The 26,870-nt window shown below is 44.1% G+C and overlaps 1 protein-coding gene across 2 annotated transcripts in view; it reads left to right on the top strand.

Moving 5' to 3' along the window:
• neurl1aa (neuralized E3 ubiquitin protein ligase 1Aa) overlaps nt 1–25,359 on the top strand; it is a 64,564-nt gene extending 39,205 nt beyond the window's left edge. For both annotated transcript variants that reach the window (XM_072384083.1, XM_072384084.1), the window contains exons 4-6: nt 10,057–10,785; nt 22,772–22,921; nt 24,131–25,359. In XM_072384083.1, the coding sequence (XP_072240184.1) occupies nt 10,057–10,785; nt 22,772–22,921; nt 24,131–24,372 (1,121 nt within the window). In that variant the 3' untranslated portion in view covers nt 24,373–25,359. The remainder of the gene's footprint in view (nt 1–10,056; nt 10,786–22,771; nt 22,922–24,130) is intronic.
• The last annotated feature ends 1,511 nt before the right edge of the window (nt 25,360–26,870 follow it).

The raw sequence follows: 26,870 nt of genomic DNA on the forward strand, positions 1-26,870 counted from the left end.
TTACGCTCGGCCTCCCCTTCTCTGAGCCACCGAATAGTGACGTCAGCACAGTGACATAACCATTTATTCCGGTTCATGAGGCCCACTGGGCTAGCTGCAGTCTTCTTGCAGGAACTTCATCATCCACACACAGAAGTAATTGCACAGTTTCACGCTTTTTACTTGACTTTTTTTGTTTTTTTAGATTTGTAAAAACATACCTTTTTGATGGGATGTCAGCTGAGACTGACCCACTCTCACAATCTTCCCGTCCTGCTTTTTAAACACAGTGAAAGCGCCCGGCGTTCCAGGTATTGTGACCTCAATTTTGGTGCCTGTCGCTGTTCTTGACCTTGTGAATGCAGAGGATAAACTCACCTTAAGGGATGGCAGCCATGGCGGCTCTTGCTGTTGTGACTCATCCGTCTCTGCAATGCCAGCATCTTGTTTTAAATCACACAGATATTGTGTTGCCCGGCCTCTATTTGGGCAGTTTAAAAGAGAAAAGGAAAGCAATGGAGGCGTGACAAAGGCTAAAGATATATATTCTGTACATCTGAACAAAGTCCATTGAATGCAGGTGGAGAAATGCACAATTTTTGATGGTCTAGCCAGCAGTTAATCTCTCGTAACCCTGGTTATTTTATGCCAAGAGCTTCAAGCTAAAGCAGGATTAGCTGAATTATTCAAAGATGGTTTAATGGTTAAAAGCAACAATTAACCAGCTGCTTGTTTGGTAAAGGTGTGAAGATTTGAATCTGAGTTTCAGAGCGCTGATGAAGTGTTGATTTATTCGTTTTCAGCCGCAGTGTTAAACACTGAGAAGTTTGTGAACCTTAGAAACTACGTGCCTCTGACTTGTTAACCTGAAACCGGATAACGGATACCGCAGTCGGTTTCCAGTCCTGCGCCACATCGTTTGGCTTTAGGGTCATTTATCATTTCTGTGGGCTTGTAATGAGCTCTTTGTAGTCTCCTGAACATGACAACAAATCCATGTTCATGGCTGTGAATGAGCAGGACTCACATGGAGATTTGTTTAATCACTTTGTAAAGGGAACCAAAGAGCACAAAATTAGCCAAATTCTCGAATGTTACTGTAAAGACAATACGTGCTTCCTGTTTCTGACTTGCTGTTTCAGTTTGCCACACAATAACATCAATATTTATGCATAATTTATGCTACTTTATCCAGCAGGTCATCGCACATGTCAGCAGCTAAATGTAAATGTTATATTTCATGGAAATCTGTTTCACAGGACATTTGACCAGCTGTTAATAGAAAATATTCTTTATTGCAGCACAAATTGCATAGATTGGACCTCATAAGAACAGTAGAAACCTCCTTTACCCTCTTTCCACACACGCAAGTATCAATTTGATCAGTTGTTGATGTAAAAATATTGATTATAGCGACTTTAATGTCTGAGAGTTCTTAGCACATGTTCAGCCCCGAGGTTTCCATGTGTCTTTGCAGCTTGTGATTTATCATCTGCTCACCTTCCTGAGGCTGTTCTGAGGTCAGCACAGAAAACGGGGAGTGGAGAATGATCCTGGGCGACATTTGCAGCGTCTTTGATGTAGAAAGATGGCAGTAAGAGCCCTATGACGAGATAAACCGCCTCGCAGGATTCATCAGGAGGATATATTATACATGACAGGAACTCAGGGGAGGGCGGAGCAGATTGAGTGCTTTCATACCTCTGAAAGCTCGTTGGCAGCAGTTTAAGATTTTTCCCTCCCACCTGCCAATGAAGCTGAGCCATAAATTACAATGGAAGCCATTTTTAAGTCAGCTAAGGTGTTACTTAGTTTTTCACACGCTGCTTTGCATTTTTGTTCATTTTTTGTTAAATAAATTACACTTTTTATGATGCCCTGATATGTGAAACCTTCAATTTGTCCTTTTATATGACAGTAAATGCTGCTGCTGCAAGAAAATATGTCAAGTGATTGCCTCAAGTGCATCAGGTATCAGGCGACTGATTGGACCTGGAGTTTTACCGGGCAAATGCAATATTGTGGAGGTTTAGCAGGGTAATTCCTTGGGAAGACTGAGGCTGTCCCCACTGGCTTGAAATCCAACAAGTCACAAAGGTTGTTTAATATATAGTCGTGTTCCAGGTCTGTCTCGTCTGAACACACACACCCGTGCGCTCAGCAGGACTTTACTTGACATTGGGAAAGAGGTTGAGTAACTGAGTAATTCCAGCTGTTGTGAGGCCAACAGGAATCAGATTGTATGAGTCAGTCACAGTGGAGCTTTAATCAAGAGGGGCCCTATGTGGGTCCGTCCTGAAGGACGAAGGTTTAAAGTCTGATTGCGAAGCCTTGAGGCTGCTAACACCTCTCGACCAGAATGACTCTGAGTAGGAGTCGGCCAATCAAGCTGTCATCCCAAAGAAGCAAAGCAGTTAATTTAGTTCACACAAAACACAGTGCATGAGAGGCAATCTCTGCGGTCCATCAGGAAATCTGAAGTTCTGCGCCGTGCTCAAACATCAAAGAGCGGCCGCAGTGTTTGAGAGGCTGTCCTCAGGTTGGACTGAATTACACGGAAGCTCTCGGCTGGAGGAAAAGGTCTCATTGAGCCACCTGGAAGCTCAAATTTGCCATCAGTCTAAATGATTGGCAGAGCTGTAATGAAAAGTAGGAATAAAAGAATATCAACTTGGAAACAGACTTCAGTATATATGATAGCACAGTTTAGTCTCTTATGTCACTGCGCATTGTTTACTTCACAAGACAAATTTGCAGAGATAGCAGAGCTGTGCTCTTGTTTAAAGATGAAAGATGTGGGATGGGTGAAAGGAAAGCTTTTCCTGGAGAGAGAAACGGCGTCTGAAGGTTTGATGGATGATGCCGTGGCTCAGCTGGCTCCTTGTTTGTCGAACACAACATGTGTCAGAAGAGTTGGCTTATCTGCGGCGGTGCGTCAGCTCGCCAGCCGGGGTCGTCTCGTCTGAACCTCTTACAACATGTCAGCATCTTCGAGGCTGAAGTGAGGCCCGCCATCTCTGACAGAAGTGGTGTTTTCTCACGTAGCTGACCAGCTGGTTTTAGGTGCAGCTGCACGGAAAGTTTCCCTTTCACAGGTGTGGAACGAGGTGATGAGGATTTGTTTATTAGGGTGTGAAAAGAAGACTTTTCTGTGGTCGGAGATGCTCTTTTTCCATAAAAGATGGAGAATATGACCTATCCAGTTGGATCTGTGCATATTAAAAGTTACGCTGAAATGTTTGAGACAGTAAAAATAACTCCAGAAAGCAGCGACGAGGTTTTTTATTCAAACTTGAGACTGATAATAAAGTCAGAGGAATGTCAGCGGCTGCATTCATGCTGGAAAACGAGTTGAGCTGGAAAATATCAAAGCATCTCCGTGACGAGAATAAAGAAAGTTTTCCTTGTGCTGAAGGCTACACAAAAGACTAATTACAGTCTGAAACATTTTGAATATCTAATGACAAAGAGCTGAACGTAAGGAAGGACTAAAGTGTTCAGAGAGACAAAACAACTGTTGAAATATATCATATTCGGGTGTGACTCAAAGAGAATATTAAGTACAGTTGCACTTTTGTTCGCTGGCTCCCTGGCTCCCTGTACTTTACACTCGAGCTCCACTCCAGGAACTCCACGAACATCCAGTTATCTGGAGTGACAGGAGTTTATTAGCTACATTTGTTATGGTATCCAACATGGAAAAAGAGACAGGCCAGGGTTCCCAAACTTCTGGGGAAAACTGGCCACTTTCGGTGAAATGATGATTTGATTATTTCAAGAACTTGAGTGGAAATGGTGTTTAATTTGGCAGGATTGAGCCTCCAACTTAATAGCAGCACTTATGAATCCTGATGCTTCACATTTGCTCTCCAATGAAAATACACAAAGCAGAGAAGATGGTGTAAATCTCAATTTTTTTGGACTCATTCAGGAAATGTGGGACTATAAAGAGCTCAAGACATCAAACAAAGCACATTTAACAACTTTGTGAGTCTTGGCTGATGTGGGCTTCATGTAATAGGATGGTTGTTGGTGAGAGAGCTCAAAAGGCTAAGAGGAGTCAGCACAATTTGTATGATTTGGCATTTAGAGGCAGTTTTAAATTACTCTACCTTGGCTCCGTAATTGAGTACAACCCTTTAGAACTTCAGCAGTATAAACAGAATAGCTTTTAATGAGGGTAAACTTGAGATAACACGTGAAGATTGATGTGGAGATTCCTGTTTTTCCTCCTTTTTTGTGCTTTAAAGATGCGATTCCACAGGGAGGATCCTCTGAAACATCTCGCCTGAGAGGCTTTGTTGGGGGAATTGCAGCTCATTACAATATTAGACAGAGACGGAAAGACAACAGGAGTTTGGAGGGGATGTGAATATTCCTTTGTGACACAGTTCAAGCGAGAAGATGGTTCACAAATTTTAATCTAAAATGAGGAAAAACCGTGATGGCCTTGAGGTGCTAGAATTAGAAATCCTCAGGGAGTTTTTTCAGACAAACTTGAATTTGCTGTTGCTAATATGGCCTTAAACTTTATTAGGAATATAGTTTATGTGCAGAAACAGAAGTTAACAGCTGAGAGTAGTTGAAAAAAGGTCAAATGCAAATAAACAGTGTTCTTTAGTACTGTTATCAAGATTATAATGGAAGTATCTGTTGAAAATACTAGTATTTACAGTGTTATCACCATTCTGTCCTGGGGGAAATACCCCTGGGGTATAATAACTCAGCCTTACCAAACTGAATGATGCTGAATCAGGGTAAACTGCAAAGATTCAGGTAAAGTTTATAAGCTGACAGACTGAAAAGTAACTGAGGTGTGTTTCCATATCTAACTGTAACTTTTCCATGCAGCAGTCATGCCGTGGGCTGCAGGACATGTCAGCCAAAGTCTCGCCCGGCAACTACTTGAATTGCCCTTTTTCTCCTTTAGCTTCCATCTACACTGTCCAGGTTTGTTTTGGCTTCTCCAGAGCAGTATATTTGACTGATGAGAGCTTTCCTAGCATTTATCCATGCTACATTAATGATTGATGAGGAAATATCGGCCATAGCAGCAGTCACTGTGAGGGAAAAAGGGGCTTTTCCTGGTTACCTTATCTCACGGATTTCATGATAATTCTTTCATATTGGTCGGTTTTAATCTGGAACAGCAGAAGATTCCACGATATACAGCAGGATTTAGAGTAAATATCTGCTTCTTTAGTTGCTAAAGTTCAACTGTACTCACTAGCTAGTTGATAATTATGTCTGGCAGCTGTTTGGAGCTGGACAGGTAGCGCACAGCTAGCTTTCTCAATTAAAACTCCTGCTTCAAGTTCTGCTGGCAGAAATTGAATAATTTATTCATGGATAAGGTTTCATTAGTGTAGAAACTAAGTATTGTAGTGTTTTCATTACCTTAGAATGGGAAGCTGTGGACTGCTGATGATTTATTACCTGTGTTAAAACACTGATTAGTGCAGCTGGAAGAGTTGGATCTATGAATATATACGTGGCAGTGGAGGGATGTGCATGCTCCTGAGGGTGTGAGTCTGCTCACTGTGAGAAACAATCAGCCATCCTTCATACCTAAGCACAGGAATAAAACTGGGGAGCTTTAATATAAGAGCCTTGTGATGGAGGTTATTAACGCTGAGGCCCAGGCATGCTGATTGGCAGAGAAGGGGCGGCGCATGCTGAATTCTGACCATGATCTAAGGGACAGGGCTTTTGTGACTTACCGGGCATTTTGCCTGGCTCTTTGTTTTGGCCATGTGTCGCCTTGGGAGCATGCTGCTCTTTCTAAAGACCCCGTGTTCAAAGCGTTCAGTCCCATCGGGGACTTGGGACTGGGCCAAGACCAAAGAGTAAGGAGCATCCCAAACATCTAGCACAAAGACCCCTCTGACTCCATCCCTCTCTTCCACCATTGCTCCCTTTCTCGACCAGCCTCTGTGTTTTATCTGTTCATTGCAAAAGCTCCCCGTCTATCCTTCTCTACCTTTTTAGGTAATCCCATCTGAAAAGTTCACCCCCACATCTACAGATACTCTCCTCGTGTATCTCTCTGAAATCACTCTTTTCTTCGTCTCTTCATAGTTGCATTTTTTTTTTTTTTACCTTTGCAGACATCTGATGAAACCCTCCAGAGATGGATAAAGATAAGCCCTATGAGATAGACTGAGCGTGAGAGAGTAAATCCGCCACCCCCACCCTCTGACACCCTCCAACACTGGCTCAAACCCCTGGCACGTTCCGTCTGCTCAGGCTAGCAAAGCCTCTAAGCCAGCCTCTCCCTCTATCCACCTCCCCAAGAGCAGCATTAGCTAACCTGCTTTGCAGCTATTCCCTAAGTAAAACATTTAGAGCGTGAGCCAAAGTCTGTGTAGGCCAAAATAGACACGCCGCCAATCCCTCCTTCCACCCAGCAACCACTTTTGCCCATGTATTTGCAACGGTTTAACCCAACAGGTGCCTAATTATTCTAATAAAAAAGAAAATCTGGGCAAAAAAGCATTGGTGAAAGGTGCGTGAATTTTTAAGAAGCCCAAATAAAGACCTGACCCATACCTCTCAAACTCCCCTGCCTGAAATAATTGGTTCAGGCCAACAGATGCTTTGTTTGGTTTGAAATTCAATCAAAAGTTAAAAATCACATTTCTGATGCCCCTGCAGCCTGCCAGTGTCAGCAGCTGCATCTTCTATGGCCCCATTACAATTCAAAGACACGAGCATACACACAAACACACTGTGTTAAATGCAGCTTTCAAAGTACAAAAATCTGGCTTCGGCCAATGGAAGAGAGCATCTGTGAGTGGTGGATTTGAAAGGGACCAATAGGACAAAGGGATTGTATCAGCTAAAAACGCAGGTGCACCACGATTAGCAAGCAGCAGCTGTTGAGGTCACAAACGGACAAGGATGCACACACACAAAGAGCACAAACACACTTTCACAAATGCACAGTAAATGTTCTGCAGTCCTTTCATTCCTCTTTCTGTCCTCTGAGCTAACAACAAGCATTTGGTGCACATACAGCTCAGCAGTGCCTCCGTCTCACCAGCCTTTGATGAATAAAAAAGCAAAAAGAAGAATATGAGGCACACAAGCCAGTTTGAAATGACTCCCCTTTGAAAAGTGCAAGAGGAAGAGGATGTAAAAAGAACCATAAACCCTGAGAGAAGCTTTTTGGAAAAACACAGATAAAAGACTATATTTTTAGAGGAATCAGTTTGCCGGATGTTTGGTTCAGTTCACATATCCTGCATTTGAGTAAAGGTCGCAGTGACACATGGAAAGGAGAGTGAGATGATTTGTGGCTCTTTGGGAGTCTCTATCAACTCCTTTCAACATAAATCCAGGATTGTCGATGGCAGCGCCACCCCTACCTCACAAGTTTTACCTCTCGCTGTTCTCCATCAGACATGTCAGCATACCCAGCGCACATCCACTCTACTCACTTGTTTCTGGGGACTTCTAACCCGTCTGTGCCATCATAATTCAGTTTAGGATGGAGTGATAGGCAGTGGAGAGATTGCAGCCTCTATGGGACACATATAATTTGGTTTGGTGATGCCATTCACATCCTCCAATCAATTAAGTGACCGAGCATGTAGCTCTGCAGCTAAATGAATATCATCACTAATCATCAAAGAGCAAAATATGAGGCTCGGGCAACATTAAGCTTTCACTGCTTCATGAAAGGCTTCTCCTTTGCAAATGGCCCTGTGTCTGAGGAAAATGCATAAAATCAGGAAATGGAGTACATGACAGACTCAGCTGCTCAATTACTACCTAACAGCCGTATGGTTTCAGGCTGCAAAGCCTGTCTTCCAAGTTCTGCCGAGGGTTTTCATGAAGACTGCAAACCCATCAGGGAAATGGATTGACAGAGGAGGGAATAACGGATGAAATGCAAGCTAGTCATCTCCAGCTAGCCTCAGGGACTCACTGTTAGCTGCTGCTCTCTTCTGAGCAGAGAGGTGGTTAATGGTTGATTAGTCGTGTATGAGAGCTGCCCTGTGCACCAAAAGCACTGTCCTCTCTATTTAAAGCTTCTCTGAGAGATCAATTAGCACAATTACAAGGCCTTGGTCCCATTAAAGATTAATCACAAAGTGTGGTGCTCTGGGTTAGCGGCGAACATTAGCTGACGTCCAACATGACTTTGAGGGTAGCGGCGATACAATCTCAGCTTTACAGTTGAACAAGGCGTCGTCTGACTTCTGAATTAGAGACATCACTGAGAAGACTGCTGTCATCTCTGGTTTAGTTTTACACAATCACTACAGGATACCTGATGTTTCTGTGGGCCGACATCACCAGGAACCACAGAGGTGGTTGTAGTGAGGATGTGGAGCAGGGGCTTGGATCCTGTGAGGGTGTCATATAGTCAGTTTATCTTAACCCTCTACAAATGCATGTTCCACATTTTTCTTTCAGTTATTTCCTCTTCAGTGTTTCCAGACACAGAAACAGTGGAATCTCCCAGATTATGTATGGATTTATTTTCATTCTTATGATTCAGTTTCTTTGTTTCAGCCATATTTTTGCTTAGTTTACTTTTGGCAGAAGAAAGTATGATGATAAAAAGAAAAAATTAACACAAAAACATGACAAAGTGGTTAAAGCTCGCGTCTTTTGAGGGATGTGGGTAAATAACCCAAAATGGAAGTTTGTATCAGTTGATTTTAGCACATAGAACAAGAACAAAATGGTTGAGTTGTAAAAGATTAGGTTGAATTTGCAAAGTCGGAAGTGTTTCAGCGAAGGTTCTTGCGTGAAAATAACCTAAAAGTGTGTGTTGATTTCTAACTGCAGTCCTATAATTGAAAACACTGCCTGTAATTTAGTGGTCCTCCTGCCTTCTTTAGAGCACTTTGTGGCCTGTTAAAGGAAACACTTCAGAATGACGTTCGCCTCAGTGAGGATATGCACACATGAATCATATTTAAAGGGGTAACAAACATCCGATATGGTCGTTTGGCTCTGAGATGTGTAATATTTCCTGCTGTTCTGTAGGAGGGATAGTTTAGATCATATGGATGTGAGCACTTTCATTAAATATGATCAGTTCAAACAGTTCATGCATGTATTACATCTGTAAAAAGTTAAATTCATGCTAACCAGACGTTGCCCACTTGGTTTTTCAGTTTTTTCATCCCTTTCAGTGTCCACTGTGCTGTCGGAGCTTTTTCTGTCCACCACCTTTTTTCTGTCTTCAATTAACCTCCAACCAGCTCCGATCCCAGCAAAGACAGCATGACTTGGGACTATTTATAAGTACAGAAAATAAAGCATTTCTAGATCCGAGTGTTTAGTTAAGCAGGCCTTTCTTCAGGGCTGTCATGGATCTATCTTCTGTCGGCTCTTTTGGCTGTGGGAGGGCATCATAAGAGGCTTGGCTCCTCTGTTTTCACTGCTACAATTTACAGTTAGCAGCCTGTCCCACAGCCTCGTAATGAGGCTAAGAGGTTTATCTGGAGTCAGGCCTCTCAGGTCCTGGTCAGATAGAGGGGCCTGGAGCTGACCCGAACTGAAGAGACTCTCCAGAGATGGTCGGGGGCTGTTTTTCATCCTCCACCTCCACATACCAAGCCTTGTGGGGTCTTCTCTGGTACTTGCTGTGACAGAATTGTAACAGTATGTTCATGACGCAGACAGCCCAACCTTAGAGCATTTTCACATAAAAATAAGATGGGATTTTCCTGATATTCTTGCAGATATACTTGTCTTGGTTTTAAAGCCACAACATCCCACAGCACACTTGCACCAGCATATAAAACCTGATGATTCAGCTCAGTGCAGACATTCGAGCAACTTTCTACTTTCTTCAATTCCTGGATCTTTAAACACTCTTCCCCACAGCACAGCTGGGTAATTAGAACTGCCCTACATACAATTCATCCAACTGAAATTAAATTGCTCTTGTTGACAAAGTAGCTGCAGATTCAGCCCTTCTTAGAACTGTTGCGATTCAGCTGACTGCAAACTTCAGCGCCGCCGGCCTCAAGCGGATTGCAAATCAAAGATGAAAAACAATAAGAGTCCTTTTAACCGCTGCTCTCTCTTTTTCTTTCCTCTGCCTTCCCTTTGCAGACAGTGAGATTGTTCCCCCCGACTGTCTTCGCCCACGTTCCTTCACCACAGTCCGCTCCTCTTCTCTGCGGCGTGAGGCAGACGACTCTCGCCTGTCTGTCAGCCTGTGTGACCTCAACGTCCAGCAGGAGGATGGAGGCCCCGCCCACAGCCACTCCCACCGCCACACCCTCCACCTGGCCTCGGCCACCTCATCCTCCACCTGCCCCATCCCCCAGAACTCCCTGAACTCCCAGCAGTCCTCTCTGCTGCCGTCCGCCCTGGAGAGCGACCTCCACTTCCACCAGCTGCGCGGCGCCCACATCAAGACGCTGGATGAACAGACAGTGGCACGATCTGAGCACGCACGAGAAGAGCGCACGCTGGTCTTCACTAATCGGCCTCTCCGCACTGGAGAAACCGTCTTCATTAAAGTCACTAAATCCAGTCCGGCACGCTCAGGCTCCTTGTCCTACGGCGTGACGTCCTGTGACCCGGCGGTTCTGCGCCCCAGCGACCTTCCCTACAATCCCGAGGCTCTGGTGGACAGGAAGGAGTTTTGGGCCGTGTGCCGAGTGCCAACGCCCCTGCAAAGCAGTGACATCCTGGGCTTCTTGGTCAACCAAGAAGGAGAGGTCATCCTCAGCCACAACGGCACCAATGTAGGCATGCAAGTGTGTGTGGACAACTCTCGGCCACTGTGGATGTTCTTCGGCCTTCATGGAGCTGTAACACAGCTGAGAATTCTGGGTAAGTAAGCACCACGTAAAGTCACATTCTTTATATATCACTTATACAACTTTTATTACACATTACAAACCCCTAAAGACCAAAAAGAAAGTCCTTTATTTAATGTGTTAGATCAAAATAGAAAATCTCTTTACAGATCAGATTAATACAACCTCAAATAAACAACAGCACATGACATATTACACTGTGTCATTATTTATTTAACAAAAACTAAGTCATTATGCAGAAGTCCTCCCTCACTGCTTCCACAGGAATTAAGAAGGTAAGTAGCAGCCAGGAGCTGCTGATCAATGCACTCATTAATTGATCATTAGTGAGTGTGAGCAAGGGTTATAAGGCCATTTCCAAACTATCTGGAGTCCATCATTCTACAGAGAGAAAGATTATTCACAAGTGGAAAACATTCAGGACAGCTGTCAATCTTCCCAGGAGTGGACGTCCCAGCAAGTTCACCCCAAGGTGAAAAAGCCCAGAGCTACATCTCAGACTCTCCAGGCCTCAGTTAGCATGTTAAAGGTTAAAGGTCATGACAGCACAGTTAGAAAAAGCCTGAACAAGGATGGCTTGTTTGGAAGGGCTGCAGGAGAAAGCCTCTTCTCTCTAAAAAGAACATGGCAGCACAGCTTAGGTTTGCAAAGCTGCAGCTGAACAAAGCTCAAGACTTCTGGAACAATGTCCTTTGGACAGACCAGAGCAAAGTGGAGATGTTTGGTCCTAATGCACAGCAGCACGTTTGGAGGAAACCAAACACAGCATATCAGCACAAACACCTCATACCAGCTGTCAAGCACGGGGGTGGAGGGCTGATGATCTGGGCTGGTTCTGCAGCCACAGGACCTGGGCACCTTGCAGTCATTGAGTCCACCATGAACTCCTCTGGATACCAAAGTATTCTAGAGTCAAATGTGAGGCCATCTGTCCCACAGCTAAAGCTGGGCTGAAACTGGCTCATCAACAGGACAAAGATCCCAAACACAGCAGCAGATCTACAGCAGAATGTGTGAAAAAGAACAGAATCAAGGTGTTGCAATGGTCCAGTCAGAGTCCAGACCTCAGCCTGACTGAAATGCTGTGGTGGGACCTTAAGAGAGCTGTGCAGAAACCAATGCTGCAAACCTCAATGAGCTGAAGCAGCGCTGGAGAGAAGAGTGGCCGAGATTCCTCCAGAACCAGGAGAGAGACTGATAACGTCCCACAGGAAACCATCACTGCAGCTCACTGCTGCTGAAGCTGCTGGATCAGGGGTTCACTTAGTTTTTCACACACAGCTTCTGCATTTTGTCTCACTTTTAGTTCAGTAAATAATGACTCAGTGTAATATTCCAGCTGTTGTTGTTCTTCTGACGTTGGATTTACTGAATTTCAACACCTGATAAGAAACAGATTTTTTTCTTCTATATTCTCATATGTAAAACATTGGAATTGAAATAGGGTGTACTTTCTTTGTTACATCACTATGTAACTCTGCAGGTATGTATTTAACGGAAATGACATAACCATCCAGTCAACAACAGACAGCTGCAGATACATTTATAACGAGCAGCTTTCTGTTTCTTTGTCCTGATCGTTGACAGAAATCGACCGAACAGGAACAACTCCACTTCCTTCAAGTGTGCAGACGTTTGTTCTGCTTCACAAACAGGCTGATTATTAATTATTCCTGGAGGCATGACCATAAAATTCTTCTGAAAAGGAAATGAATTCCTTTGCCCGTGCTCTAACTCTCCACCATGTTTTACACAGAAACTTAAATGCGTAACTTTGCCAATTCTTTACTTTAGTTATTGTAACACCTGTGAGCAGGATAGACTTACAGCATCGTGCACGTATGTCTGCTGTATAAACGGATCATGAAGGATGATATATGAAGACGGTTTAGTAATTTAAATGTCTTCATAGGAGAAGTTATAACAGCTCTGACCTTTAAAATGTCCCCGTGTTTGCTAAAGAATAAACCATCCGATTAATAAAAACTCTTTTTATTTTAAAATCTAAAAGTGTATTATGGATTTAACAAACAGGTTATGCTTTTCTTTTGTGTTTAACTGTAACTTTTCATCACTTTCATTATTCATCAGCCTCCTGTGCGTGTCCTCAGTGGAATAATGAGCACATTTTGTTCTCTGGAAGCGCTCTTAATCTTGCGAATAATCCCACTTGAAAGAATAACTGGTGGTGGAAATAGCCATCCCTTTAGCTGTGTGATGTGTCCCGGGTCAGGAACCCACAGATCAGTGTATTGATCCTCATTTGGCTGTACACTACACTATTGAGAGCTCTGTGCTTAATTCATTCACTCCCTGGGGTTGAAATCCATTCGTGTTAAGTGCTGAATGCTCCCACTGCACGCCAGTTCCGGTCAACCTCGTCTCACCCCTTCAAAAGTCCAGACACAGTCGTGACCAGTTATGCACTCGAGGGTCAAGAGTTAGTGGAGCACTTTGTTGCTTTGTTTGTCACACTGTTTACAGCAGATGTCCTGAGGCAGGAAGGATCTTTGTGCAAAAGTAGTCACGACACATGAAAATAAAAACAGGAAGCTGGCTGTTGGAGGGGAAAAAGTGACCTGCATGATGGAAGGAGAAGATGATGCCTCAGCAGGGAGGACACTCTGCCTGTCAGGGGTGTGCCTGAACACCTGAGCTGTGTTTACGGTTGTCTAAATGCCCATAATGACTGGGTTTGGGAGAGGTGTGGGGGGGGTGTGACAAGTAAAGGACAGCTCTGTGGAGCGACTGACATTTTCTCCCACCTTGGCCAAAGAAAGAAAGCGACGACACCTCACAGATGTGCAAACCACTCCAGAAACAATCTTTTCCAACAGTTGGTTGATATTATTCATATTTGCCTTCTCCCCTGTCAGCTGTGCATTGTACGGTGACACGTGGAGCAATAAAAGCTGCCTCCTATTAGGAGGTATGACACCCTGAACAGCACCGGCCTTTCTGAGGTGTCACTGGCGTTTGTCTGTGGAGAAATCTATAAGAATCTATAAAAACATCCTGCTTTTCTTCACTGACAGCAGCGGAAAAGGAAGCAGAGCTTGAAAAAGGTTTGAGGGCAACAACCTTGGCTTTAACGAGACATGCCTCTCATCAAGCCCGTCCGTGTACACCTCAAAGTACAATATTTGTCGTGTTAAACTCGCTGAGTTCACTCCAGGCTGATGTTGTCCCCTGGTAATGTGACCCACTTGTAAGTTTACAACAAAGTCGATTGAAATCACAGCGAGCTTCAATAAAAGCTCTGATGTGTTGACAGAGATCAATTCAGCAAAAAACACCAGGCGGTCAACCTTCATTGGCTTTAACGTAACCTTTACTTACAGATGATAGTGGGCTGGGCCCATGTTTTTCAAGGCAATCAAATTTAGATGTCTGGGGAAAAGATCACACCTACTTTACTGCTAAATTAGACTTTGTGAACAACAGACCACCTGGTTTCTGTGTGTTTCTCGAAGTCATTTACTGAAAACAGAAAGCTTTGGCAGCCGATCAACACAGGAACCGCAGAACAATGAAGCAGGTCCAAGGAGCCTCGCCTTATCAACTCACATCTTGGAAGTGCGAATCATCTTCCAACTGAATTGTAAGTCCTTATCTGTTGTTGGACGAAGCAAATTATGCTTCGGTTAAACTGAATGGGACGTGTGGCTTAAGCTGGAATGAGGGACGTGTCCCAGTGGGCTCCAGATCTGCAGGATGACGAGATAATCAGTCATCACTGCAGACAAAGCATGACATAATGGGCCTCTCTAACAAGAGCGATAACACAGATCAGCCGAGGACGAGGTAATGACAGTGTGGATGAAATCGATGCACTTTTATTCCAGTTTTAAACCAGAAAACAATGCGGACGAACTGGCAGATTTAGGCTATTTTGTCAGTTTCAGCTGATCTTCACTGACCAACTTCACTGTAAAAGAAAGAGAGATTGATGGAAAACCTGGTGACATGCGAGGCTGTCAGGTTTGGGTATAAAAGGAGAATCCTGCAAAGCTTTAGGCCTCGACTGCACTGCTCCAGATACTCTTTTAAATGGGTGTTTCTCCCCTTCGAAAGAGAAAGAACGAGAACGCTGAAATTCCAAAAAATGCTTTATTCTATTTTTAAACCTTATTTTTGGCATGAAATACGTTCATCTTATTTACAGCTTCACAGTTTATTCACTCCGTGCTCTGTGACAGTCGGCTAACTTCACACAGAGTTTGCTGCTGATAGTTTTGTGCAACATGGCAGGATATTTATCAGATTTGGACGACGACTTTGAGTAAGATGGACGTTCTTACCGGAGTGAATGAGCTGTGCCTCAGTGACTGACATCGATGACATCATCCCAGTAGATGAGTGTGTAGAAAGCCCTCTATAAGCCCCCCCGATAGCCGCCAATAACAACAACACAGCAGCTATGAGCTAACAGAGCTATAGCACACGTTCATTCATTCATTCTTCTTAAAGTGTTGGTGAAATAAAGACAGATAATGCCTTATTTAGAGGCTGCATCCTCTAAGCCCCGTTCACTCCGTTATATGGATCTCCAGTTATCTAAATATCTTCAGAAGGACGCTGACTTTCACCAAACTGTTCTCAGTGAGTAGATGAACGTATTTCATGCCAGAAATAAGGTCCAGGTTTAAAAATACCGGAATTCCCCTTTAAATAATCATGCATAAGTGGCAACAATGTCTTCATAATACAGGAGAAGAACATGGCTTCTTCAGAACCAAAACATTTGATCACACAATGGTGATGTGGTCGAAAATACCCTTTAATAGTAAAAAAATTCAGTGAGTTTCTGGAAATTTCCGTGCGTAAAAGCCGAGGATAGAAGCTGCTGGATGGTTTATATTTTAAATAACAGTTAAGTTGGTTGTTGAAAAAGCCGAAAGTCATTTACTGTTCAATAAAGGTTCGTTCAAATAAAGGTTTGTATTTTCTGCCTCTTAGCATGTTCTCATTTATACGGTCAGCGGTTGAATGGCGCGTTGCATCCAAAGTGAGAAGCTTCCTCGTTCCTGCTGGGTAACGCCCACTGAGTCGTTGTTTATCATGTTTCTGCCTAAGTTCAGTCTTGTTATTTCCTTCAGTTTCCTCCGATCTGGTCATCAGCTCCACTCACTTCACCTGTGCCCACTTTTCCTCAGCTGCACCTTGTCACTAATCATTTTCCCTTCAGCGTCTCATCTCCCGGTTTCCTTCACCCCTCGCCAAATCCTCCTCATAGCAGTCTGTGGTTGTCCTTGTTCAGGCTCCTGCAAGTATTACAGTCTGGTTCTGTTATTTTCTTAGGTTTATGTTGAATTCAGTTGTGCTTTTCGTTCCAGCTTCTAAATAAACTTCTTAATTAATCCTTTTTGCCTGCTGTTCCGTGTCTGTTAGCCACGCCCACCTTCCTCGCCACAACTCGAAGGTGACAGCAACATAGATCATGACAACACCTGGTATAATCCAGCATGTCTGCCTTGCACAGTAAAGTGTTTTATTGCCTTTTTTTTTATCTCATAGAATCAGTTACACAGATAATGTCTGTGTAATTTAATCATTCTTATCAGTCCTTATTAGTGCGCAAACCCACTGGTTATCTGAGTTATTTTCAGGGCTCGGATCTGACTTCCAAATGCATCAAAAACTACAGATTTGTGCTTTAATCAATCCAGTGATCATATTGTGTGCGTATAAACAGATTTCACAGCTGCTCAGTCGTTGACAGATATGGTAGCTGACAGGAAATCAAAGTGTTTTACTGACAGACTGAACAACCAGGTGACCTCTGTGAAGCCGAAACACGTTCTGTGTGGAGGTGCTTTAGTCTGACATGAATCTGTTTGAAAAGATGCATCACTTGCAGGTTTGAAAGATTACCAATCCCTTTATCTTCTGTCCGAAGTCTCTTTATTCGTGAGATTTGCCCAAAAAGAGCAGATAGCAGAGCAGCTGAACTTTCAGAGAGAGATGTTGAGGGGACCTTGTGCCTCTTGGCGTGGAAATAGGACACCCATCTAGTGACCCACTTCACATGTATTATAGATTCCATTAAAATGTCAACGCGCTCATGCTCACCACCCACATCCTCGTGCACTGCAGCTGCCACGCTCCTCGTCTCTTCTTCTGTCTCATCTGCTCTTCTCTTCTTGATAGATTATTTCGTGACCATTTTGTGCTCCTCATTTCTTTGTTTCCATCCCCAATGATCACACATTTATGCCATTTATTCCACCAAGCACATGCACACACTGTAAATGTGCCATAAAGGGCAGGAAACTCGCCTCCTGTGATGTTAAATTGTATATTTTAGAGATTCGGTGACCACACACAGTTTATGTCTGACTTTATCGTATTTTCTTGATGGGGAAATAGTTGAGTTGGCAATACTTCAGAGTTTAAATACCAAGCATTTCAATTAATTTCAGATCAGTTCCATTTAATTTATGTAGCGACAAATGTCATCACAATACATTTCAAAGATACAGTCCAATTCAAACTGATGTTGAATAGGCTCCTATTTTCCCCCAGCCAGCACTGACCCATCAGGAATGGACCATCTAAATGTCTGCTGTGGTATCTGGCATGAAACAGAGCATTTAAGTCCAGAAAACTGCAAGATTGAGCCTCCATGGATAGGACTTGTTTGTGCAGCACATCTCAGAGATGCTCGATTGGATTGAGGTCTGGGGAATTTGGAAAATCAAATTTGCAGCTTAAACTCATTGTTGTGTTCCACAAACCATTCTTGAAGCATTGTTGCAGGGAGCATTATCTGCTGAAAGAGGCCACAGCCAACAGGGGATGCCGTTTCTGTGAAGGGGGTTTACTTAGTCAGCAGCAGTGTTTCGGTTAGTGCTCGGTGTCTAAGTAACTCACATAAAAGGCGGGAGCAAAGGTCCAAAGCTTCACACACGGAACTAGCTATCTATGTGATGTAAAAGCATCGGACCAGGCCACCTTCTTCCATTGCTCTGTGGTCCAGTTCGGATTTACAGAACACTGTATGGTTCTTTTCAATTAAAGACTTCAACAACAGACTGCTCACTTGCTGCCTCACACATAGCAACCATCGCAACTCTTCTCTGTCTTCTCAAACCCCAGCTGGTCCAGGCGGATGGCCACCCTTCCTGAGTCTGGTTCTGCCAGAGGTTTCTTCCTGGTTCTGCCAGAGGTTTCTTCCTGGTTCTGGTTCTGCCAGAGGTTTCTTCCTGAGTCTGGTTCTGCCAGAGGTTTCTTCCTGGTTCTGCCAGAGGTTTCTTCCTGGTTCTGGTTCTGCCAGAGGTTTCTTCCTGGTTCTGCCAGAGGTTTCTTCCTGGTTCTGGTTCTCCCAGAGGTTTCTTCCTGAGTCTGGTTCTGCCAGAGGTTTCTTCCTGGTTCTGCCAGAGGTTTCTTCCTGGTTCTGGTTCTGCCAGAGGTTTCTTCCTGGTTCTGGTTCTGCCAGAGGTTTCTTCCTGGTTCTGGTTCTGCCAGAGATTTCTTCCTGTTAAAGGGAGTCGTTCCTTTCCACAGTCCCTCAGGCTCAGGACGGGAGATTGGACTGAAGACAAGTTTCGGTCCAATCTGTTGGTTTCCTTAGCTCGGATATTAATTTTTTAATTGGCTCCATATGAATGAATTGGATTATGATTACAATGAATTGAATTCCAATTGGCTTGAATTGGACTTTATTATTTAAGTGCCTTGAGATGACAATTGTTGTAATCTGGCGCTATATAAATAAAATTGAATTGAATTGAATTTAATTGCTAGGTGCCACTGTAACAAGAAAATCAAAGTTTTCATCTTCCCCTGTCAGTGGTCATGATGTTTTAGCTGATGGATGAACATCCCCGGGTGGCACTTTGTGCATTTCTTCTCAGGCAGAGCCGCCATATTTGTTCCCAAAGAGGCAAACGAGTCAAATTTAGCTCTTTTCTTCTCTGGATTTTAACACCTGGCCATTAAAGTGAGAACAGCGGGCGACTCTTCAGACCAGAAGTGTCTGTTAAACATTCACAATGAAATTTTGCCTTTAAATTTTTACCATTTCTAAGCTAGCATCAATAAATCTGCACTGACAGACTCTCACAAACGCATGTCTTTGTGTTATGGCACTTTGCTCCCATTTGGGGGCCGTTTAATGAATAAATTAATCAAAATGAGATGTGGGCTGCTCCTAGTTGTGTTGGCGCTGTTGTTGGTGCTTTAGCTTTACTTTGCTGTGGAACAGACAGAAGTCAGAGTCACACAAAGATCTGGTTTGTGATGGACTGAATCCATGTGTGAGGATAAAGAAGATCTTTGTTTTTCACCTGTGCTTCTTTGCTATTCATGGTTTTGGTGCTTCATCCTCTTGGTTATAAAATTGCTCGTTGTTGACCTTTCCCAGCTCGAGCTGACTTGAACTAACAGTCTCTGGAGCCAATGCATTGTAAGTCTGTCTGTGTTGAAAAAAAGGGCCATTTGTGGAGGATGAGAGCGCCACAGACGAAAACCTGAATTGGCTTTTACACTCTCAACACTTCACCTGACGGAGAGATAAACAACTGGGGAATGTATGACTCTGTCCTCCCTAAAAAACAGCTCCTTTGTCTCTGAAGATAAAATCTCCAGCAGACAAAAAGAGACCATTAACATTTCATGCAGCAGGATAAGCCGTGACCTTTAAAATACTATCTACTGAGTGCTTTCCTCACATTTTTATTTATTTTTTTATATTTTCTTCTCTGAAAAAACATAATAGTGTGCTTTTGGCCTGATTGAAACCATGAATAAGAGCTTCTCTCCAATTATAGGCCACCAGCCATTTTGAAGTGGTAATATTTCACCAAGGAGACATTTATGTAAACCGTTTGCTCAGGTGCTTTCCCTCCTCTCTTTCCTTTCTTTCAATTGCTTCTTCAGTCTATAAACAGGAGATTTCCTTTGTAATCCATTCCCTCCCTTCAGGTTGTGAAACGTCAGGGGAAATCTGTGTTTGTCAGTGATCCTGAAACTTAAGCTCCCAGCAGTTGACCTCCTCTGCAGTGCTCATCCCCAGCCCCACCCACCCCACTCATTACATACCCTGCATACCTCCCATGCTGTAGAGGAAGAGGATCTCTGTATAGATACATTTGTGTGTCCGAAAGGGTGGATGATTAGATGGATGGATGGAAGCTGCAGCAGAGGTGCGGCCACTAAGAGGCAGTCCACCCCTCACAGCTGTTCACACTGGTCAGTTTAATCGAGTGGTAAGCAGGCAGGATCAGGGCTGGGCACCACAGATCCTCTTCAGCTGCCCTGTGAGGGCGGTGCCCGCCTGCCGGGGGATTAACGGGGAGAAATTTACAGAGGGAGGGTGGTGCAAAGCAGGAGGATTCAGTCCTGCAGGGGAACCACTCATGCTGAGGAGCCGCAGGGTGATCAGGATCCAGTAATACGATGAAAGGTGAAACGAGTGCTGCAGCCCCCTTGTGCGGTGGCGCTCAGAAGGTGGTGTTTGAGTTCACGCATTTTACAGAGTTCCCAGGGTGCTTTCATGCTGCTCTCTTCACAGCGAAGACCTCAGAGCGCTTCCCATGAATATTGGACAGTATCTGTGTGTGCCGGCTTTTATTTCTTATAGCAAGCAGTTACCTTACGGTGCAATTCGCCATGTTTTGACCATTTTCCCTCTTTTTTTATTTAAAAAAAAACGCACAAACACCTTGAGCATGTTTGTCTGAATTATCCCAGTTAGATTATTCACTGTTATCACACTCATCTCCATTGTTAAAGGCTTTTTAAAACATTGAAATAAACACCTTTCTTTTAAATGTTGGTTCAATACTGATGCCTGTATTCATAATTATTGATTATTAATTGATTCCACTTTAGTATAAATAACATAACATCACAAAAAGTAACAAAACTTAAATTAATTTTTAGTTTTTCTGGCAACATTTCTGGCTTGAAATGCTTATTTTTCTCATCCTGCTTTCTTGGAAATGACCTTGAACTGAAAGTAATTGGCTGCACCTGAGAAGTGGGAGGAGTTAAAGTTTTAAAACCCTTTGAAGGGAGAGCTGCAGCAGGCCACCTTCTTCTCATGTTTATCCAGTTCAACATTAAACATGAAAGTGACATTTTGAAAAGCATTTTCTCGGCATGTTAGAGATAATTTATCGCGACTTTGCTCGTATTTAATAGTGGCTTCTCTGCTTTAAGCTGAGTGTGTTTGATGTACTTTTGAACCTGCACTTGAACAGTAAATGTTTGACCTCGTAATGCACGCTGCCTGAAAAGGAGCCTCAAAGGAGGCCCCCCCTGTTTAAACTGTTTACACTCACACGGCTGCATATGATCAGTGACTTCATGTTGCACTTACAGCCCAACAAAGCCTCATGTACATTCCTGCTGGCACCAAAGAGTTTCAGAGCACTGGGGCAACCCCTGGCATGCAAACAAAGGAGATTCCTTGTCTTAACTGCTCCACAGTGCCACATGAAACGGATCCTGATATAGAGTCACAACGGCTATCCAGCAGAGACAAAAATACTGCTAAAATTTACGGCCTGCCTCGATGGGACGGAGTCATTAATTTCACTAAAAGGGAAACAGCGCGGCGTGATGGTTCTGTCTGGCCATCAGTGGGATTGATCAGGCTGCAGGTGCAGATGGTTGCGTCCTGATATTACCAGTCAGTTCTGACGGTGACTCTGTCACAGATGACTCTATTCCCCCCCCTGTCAGCTGTGAACCAACACACCACACACTTCTTCTGTAAGATTTAACACGGTGGAATGATGTTCCAAGCATTCCCTGAATGGGCTAAAAAACTAAAGTGCACGCCGCAGCTGATTTCTGGTGCGGCTGTTAGTGTGCTATCTTTTGACAGCAAGCTTCAGGGAAGGTAATTAAAGTAATCTGCACTTATGTTGAGAAGCAGCAAAGCATTTGATGGGAATTCTTTGTGGATGATTACATGCTTGCTCTGTAAGACAGCTAATTTGCATTTTAATTTGTTGAGTATCTCGGTGTCTTTGGGCTGCCTGTGATTCTAAATTGTTTTAAACAAAGAGGCACATTAAGATAAGTGACTATCTTGTGTATTCTATTGTTCTGAATGAAGAACCACATGTTGACTTTTGCTGTGTTTTCAGTTAAAATGGAAAAGCTGAACTGGTTTGGTTGTTTTCTATCGTATACTTTGGGTCAGAAGAACAAAAAAACCCAACATAAATCAGACAATTTCCTATGAAACTTATATAACTGATATCGGAGTTATAGAGGCCAAACAAAGAGCTACATTAGCATACATTTAGAAACCTCTGGAAGCTGAGATCATTTTACAGTCAGATAAACTAGATTAAACAACTTCAACTTAAGCATTTAACCTATTATTGATACCAGAGGCCCAAATACAATACAATACTTCAAAGAACTTCAAAGAAAAATGCTTGGGCATTTGATAGCCTCCAACAGCCTGACTTGACTTTCCAAGCATCTCCGGCATTCCAGCATGTGCTCCCCACACTTTCCCATTCCCATTCGTCCCATCGTTTAAAAACAGGATGTGGACAGAATGGATGACATCAACTCTGCTTCTGAACACTCTTTCCTGACAAAGAAAGGGGGGAAAACTCTACTCTTCAGTGATGAACATGTACTCGGATGGAAATTGGAATTCTCTCTCTGCTTTCATGACTGTAATCCCTCAGCAGGAGATAAGAAGTGAAGCTTCTCTTGTCACCATCAGGGTGGTTTTAGAGCACTTTGCTGTGTGGTTCTGCTCCTTTATTTCTGATGCTGAGCTTCACTCATTAAATTTAAAGAAGTTTCCCTTTTTTATTTAAGAGATGCTTCTTTAATGTTGATCTGGTGCTGTTAAGGAGTCTTTGCCTGCTAATCTGGGCTCATATATTGTTGCACTCCTACAGACTTTCCTTGTTTTTCTGATGATCTTTAAGACACCAGAAGTTCGTCTCCAGTTCTAGTGCATTTTCAACCATTGAGTACTGAAGGTATCCATCTAACCTCCTGGTTTTGTCCTCTCTGACTAGGCTCCACTCATCTTGGGGATCCACGGGCCACATCGAACCCCGGCTCGCCCTCCTCCTCCCCACACGCCCCCAGCGCCCTGGGGAGCGGCGTCTCTGATCCGGTTCTGAACGGAGGCTTGTGCTCGGCCGCTTACTGCAGCTCAGCAGGAGGTGGGTCCACACGACAGGAAACTGAATTACTGCCACAGAGGCAGGGAATCAATTCTCCCCAGAGGGGGCAAAGCAGACGTTTTTATGGGATCGTGAGCAGATGTCATCTTGCAGTAGTTTGGAAACACAGCCATCACTTTACCGTCCCACAGCGGCTGCAGCGGCTGCAGCGGCTGCAGCTGGATGCAGCTGGATGCAGGAAGAGGTTCAGTATGTCTCGTGTCACATAGCAGTGATGCAGTGCAATGGACGTAAAAATCTCCAAACAAATATTACAGTTTGATTTTCAGACTAAATCTCTTTGTTAGATGAACTCTCCTGATAATATAAGGTTATATATAAGGTTATATATAAGGTAACATTGCTCACTTTTGCTTTGACCCAGAATGGTTCCCAGATTCAGTCTGGATTCAGATGTGTGGATCAGAGCCATTTTTAGCTGAGAACTGACACATTTAGCCACACTGGGCACTGAAAGCACTTGTGTTTGGCTGAGTTTCAGCAGCCAGACTCAGGCCAGTGTACTTGGGTCAGTGCTTGGTGTCACTCAGACAGTACCAGTGCTTTTGTTTGTTTTCAGCCTCTCAGCATTTCAAGCCTTGGCTTTGATCCGTTAACACGGACACAGTGGTTGCTGTCATCTGTCAGCGGGTTAGCCGAAATGGGACGGTTCACCTTTACACAAGCTGAGTGACAGCAGCATCTCTTCTGTGTTATGTCTGTCTCAGCAGGTTATTGTATATAAAATTCCCAGGGGACTATAAATTAGTTTCTTCCTAAATCTTTTGAGAAAGACCTGCAGAATGTGGCAATCCCAGCTCTGCCCATAAAGCCCTAAATGTCTTATTCATTGTGTGACAGCTAAAAACAGCTGCTTGTTGTCCCCTCTTTCCTGTCCTCTCAGCCCCAGCTGGTCCAGGCAGATGGACCCTTCCTGGTTCTGGTTCTGATGGTTTCTTCCTGTTAAAAGGGAGTTTTTTTCTCTCCACAGTCGCCTCGTGCAGCTCAGGACGTTCCCAGATTGGATCAAAGAGAAGTTTTTATGCAATCTGTTGGTTTCCTGAGCTATGCAGCTCTTTATTTAACTGAATCTGTAATTGGCTCGAATTGGACTGTGTCTCTGAAGTGCTTTGAGGTGACATTTGTTGTGATTTATGCCAGATTATCAGCCTACAGGGCGCCTCACCTCACCTTCTGTCTTTGCCACAGGAACAACCCCCAGTTCACCGGTCAGTCTACCCAAGTCCCCGACGTTCCCATCTGGCCGAGGGCCGTGGTCTGATGAGTGCTCTATCTGCTACGAAAATGCTGTGGACACCGTCATCTACGCCTGTGGACACATGTGTCTGTGCTACACCTGCGGCCTCAAACTTAAGAAGATGTCCAACGCCTGCTGTCCCATCTGCAGGAGACAAATCAAAGACATTATCAAGACCTATCGCAGCACATAAGAGAACGGGGCAAACGGATGGCCTCCCTTAGATCAGAAAAACCCCAGAGTGTAGGAAAGGAATGTTTGAGTTAAGGTAACATGAACTCTGGCAGTCTGAACTGGTATTTCCATACAAATATTGATGGCTGGTTCTGTGATGTGACCTTTTGCAAAGCCGGTACCTCTTCTTCAGGAAGGTCTTTTTCTCTTTAGAGTCGCAGACTCCCACAGTGGAGGTGGCACTTGAAGTGTGCAGGACGCTCCACGGAGAGCTTCCCAGAGGTGTTTGCTCTCTCTCTCGATTGTTGATAACTTTCAAAAAGGAGGGAAAAACTGAACCAATTCTATTTTTTTCCTCCATTTGTTGAGCCATGTGCGATTGAGGGACTGCCACCGAAGCAAATAAATCATTTTGGGGCTGAATGTCTCAAAAGCTCTTTTAGAGCATGTCTGAGGCTCTGAAATCTGCCATCAGTGGGATTTTAAAAGCACACCTGCAGCAGGTAGTCATCTCAGTATGTCACAACTTGTGTCTGTGTGTTACTGAGGAGTGGTGAGGAGAAGTCAGTCTGGCATCGCAGTGTTGAAGTGATGGTAATTATTGTGATTATCAGTGAGTGGCGTGTTTAGAGACGGTGCTGATATTGCAAGTAGGATTGTAACCCCTCTTGTACTTATATAATCTAACGTACCTTTATGGTAGTTTTATTGAAGCTGTTGTTGGTAGCTGTATAGTCGTGCTAGCTAGCTGCTTGCTCTGCAATGTGGTATGTTGCACTGAAATCTGCATCATCCTCTCAGAAATACCCCGTCACTGACAGAGGACTCTCATCTGTTAAAGCCCCACTTCAGCAGTAATTAATCCCCTAAAACCTCACCTATGTCCCTCCAAATTGTACATTTGAAAGTTTTTGCCATGGAACAACTTTCATGGTCTTGGGTATGACCACACATTTCTGAGTTCAGTAAATGGGGGGGTGGGTGTCTCTGATAATGCTAATCTCGCCTCCATACACCTTCACTGGCAGGCAGCGTCCAATGACTGCGAGCTTTGCCGAGTCCCGGCGAGCTTTGCCGAGTCCCAACGACTGAGAGCTTCGCCGAGTCCCAGCGAGCTTCGCCGAGTCCCAGCAACAGCGAGCTTTGCCGAGTCCCGGCGAGCTTTGCCGACTCCCAACGACCGCGAGCTTCGCCGAGTCCCGGCGAGCTTTGCCGAGTCCCAACGACCGCGAGCTTCGCCGAGTCCCGGCGAGCTTTGCCGAGTCCCGGCGAGCTTTGCCGAGTCCCAACGACCGCGAGCTTCGCCGAGTCCCGGCGAGCTTTGCCGAGTCCCGGCGAGCTTTGCCGAGTCCCAACGACCGCGAGCTTCGCCGAGTCCCGGCGAGCTTTGCCAAGTCCCGGCCACTGCGAGCTTCGCCGAGTCCCGGCGACTGCGAGCTTTGTCGAGTCCCGGCAGTGTGCAGCTCCAGGCTTATCGAGCGGTTTGGTCAGACTGAGTGGCAGAAGTCCAAGGCTAACTTGGTCTTGTAGCCTGTGTTAGTTTGTCATTCCACTGGTTCCTGAACATAGAAATTAGCCATACAGGACCGATTCCTTCAATCTTTCATGGAACCTATGGGCTGTCTGACCTCACCCTTCTGAGCATATACAGAGCACCCAGAACACCTTAAAAAAACATCTTATGTACATCTTAAATGGGTGAAAAATGTGATATTTAGCAGAGGTGGACTTTAAAGCGACCTACAGACCTGCAGCCAGCAGGCTCCTCAGCTCTGCATTCTTGAGAAGAAACAGGAAGTAGATTAAAAAAGTAATCTGGAAACTCCTCAGGGCGAGCAACCATTTATAAGAACTATTTTCCCAAACTCCATCTGTATAATCACACCTAATACACTGTGAGTGCTCATGTCCAATTGACAAGTCCTAAAAAATAAAATAGCTCCCATAACAACACTAAGTCACAGGATTGTTGCCATGGCATCAGCCTCCTGCCTTAACACACAGAGGATTAATTCGTTTCATACGGATGCATCATGGTCTGTGTTTTTCAAAACCCCCGATCGGTTACCAAATAATGCTGCTGTGTGGCGCAGACTGCCACAGTTGTTCACTCAGAGGAAGAAAAGCACACAAAGTCAAAGCTATTTTTGTAGAAGAAATCCATTTCCAGTATTTAAGGAATAAAGTGTTTCACATGCTTTGTGGCAGGACTTTCACCAGCAGCATAAATCCTTTACATACAGTTCAGGGGCAGGGTTTAAAAGAGAAAAAAAAATCACTTTTTGAATATTTGTATGATTTCTATCCCCTAATTTCAGTTTAAGATATAATAATCTCCCTTTACAAACCAAGTCAAATATGAGCCATAGCTTATTCCAGGACTTCAGGAAGCTGAGCGGCTGTGTTTTTGATCTTTATTTTGTGGATAATCAATAAATGAGGCTCAAACCTTTGCTGCTGCTGAAGGTGATGTGTCACACATCCCTCTTCCCACATTACAGTTTAATTCTGCTCCTG

Source organism: Leuresthes tenuis, unplaced genomic scaffold (assembly GCF_036924035.1).
Source record: "Leuresthes tenuis unplaced genomic scaffold, fLeuTen1.0.hap1 SCAF_4, whole genome shotgun sequence".
NCBI classification, from domain to species: Eukaryota; Metazoa; Chordata; class Actinopteri; order Atheriniformes; family Atherinopsidae; genus Leuresthes; species Leuresthes tenuis.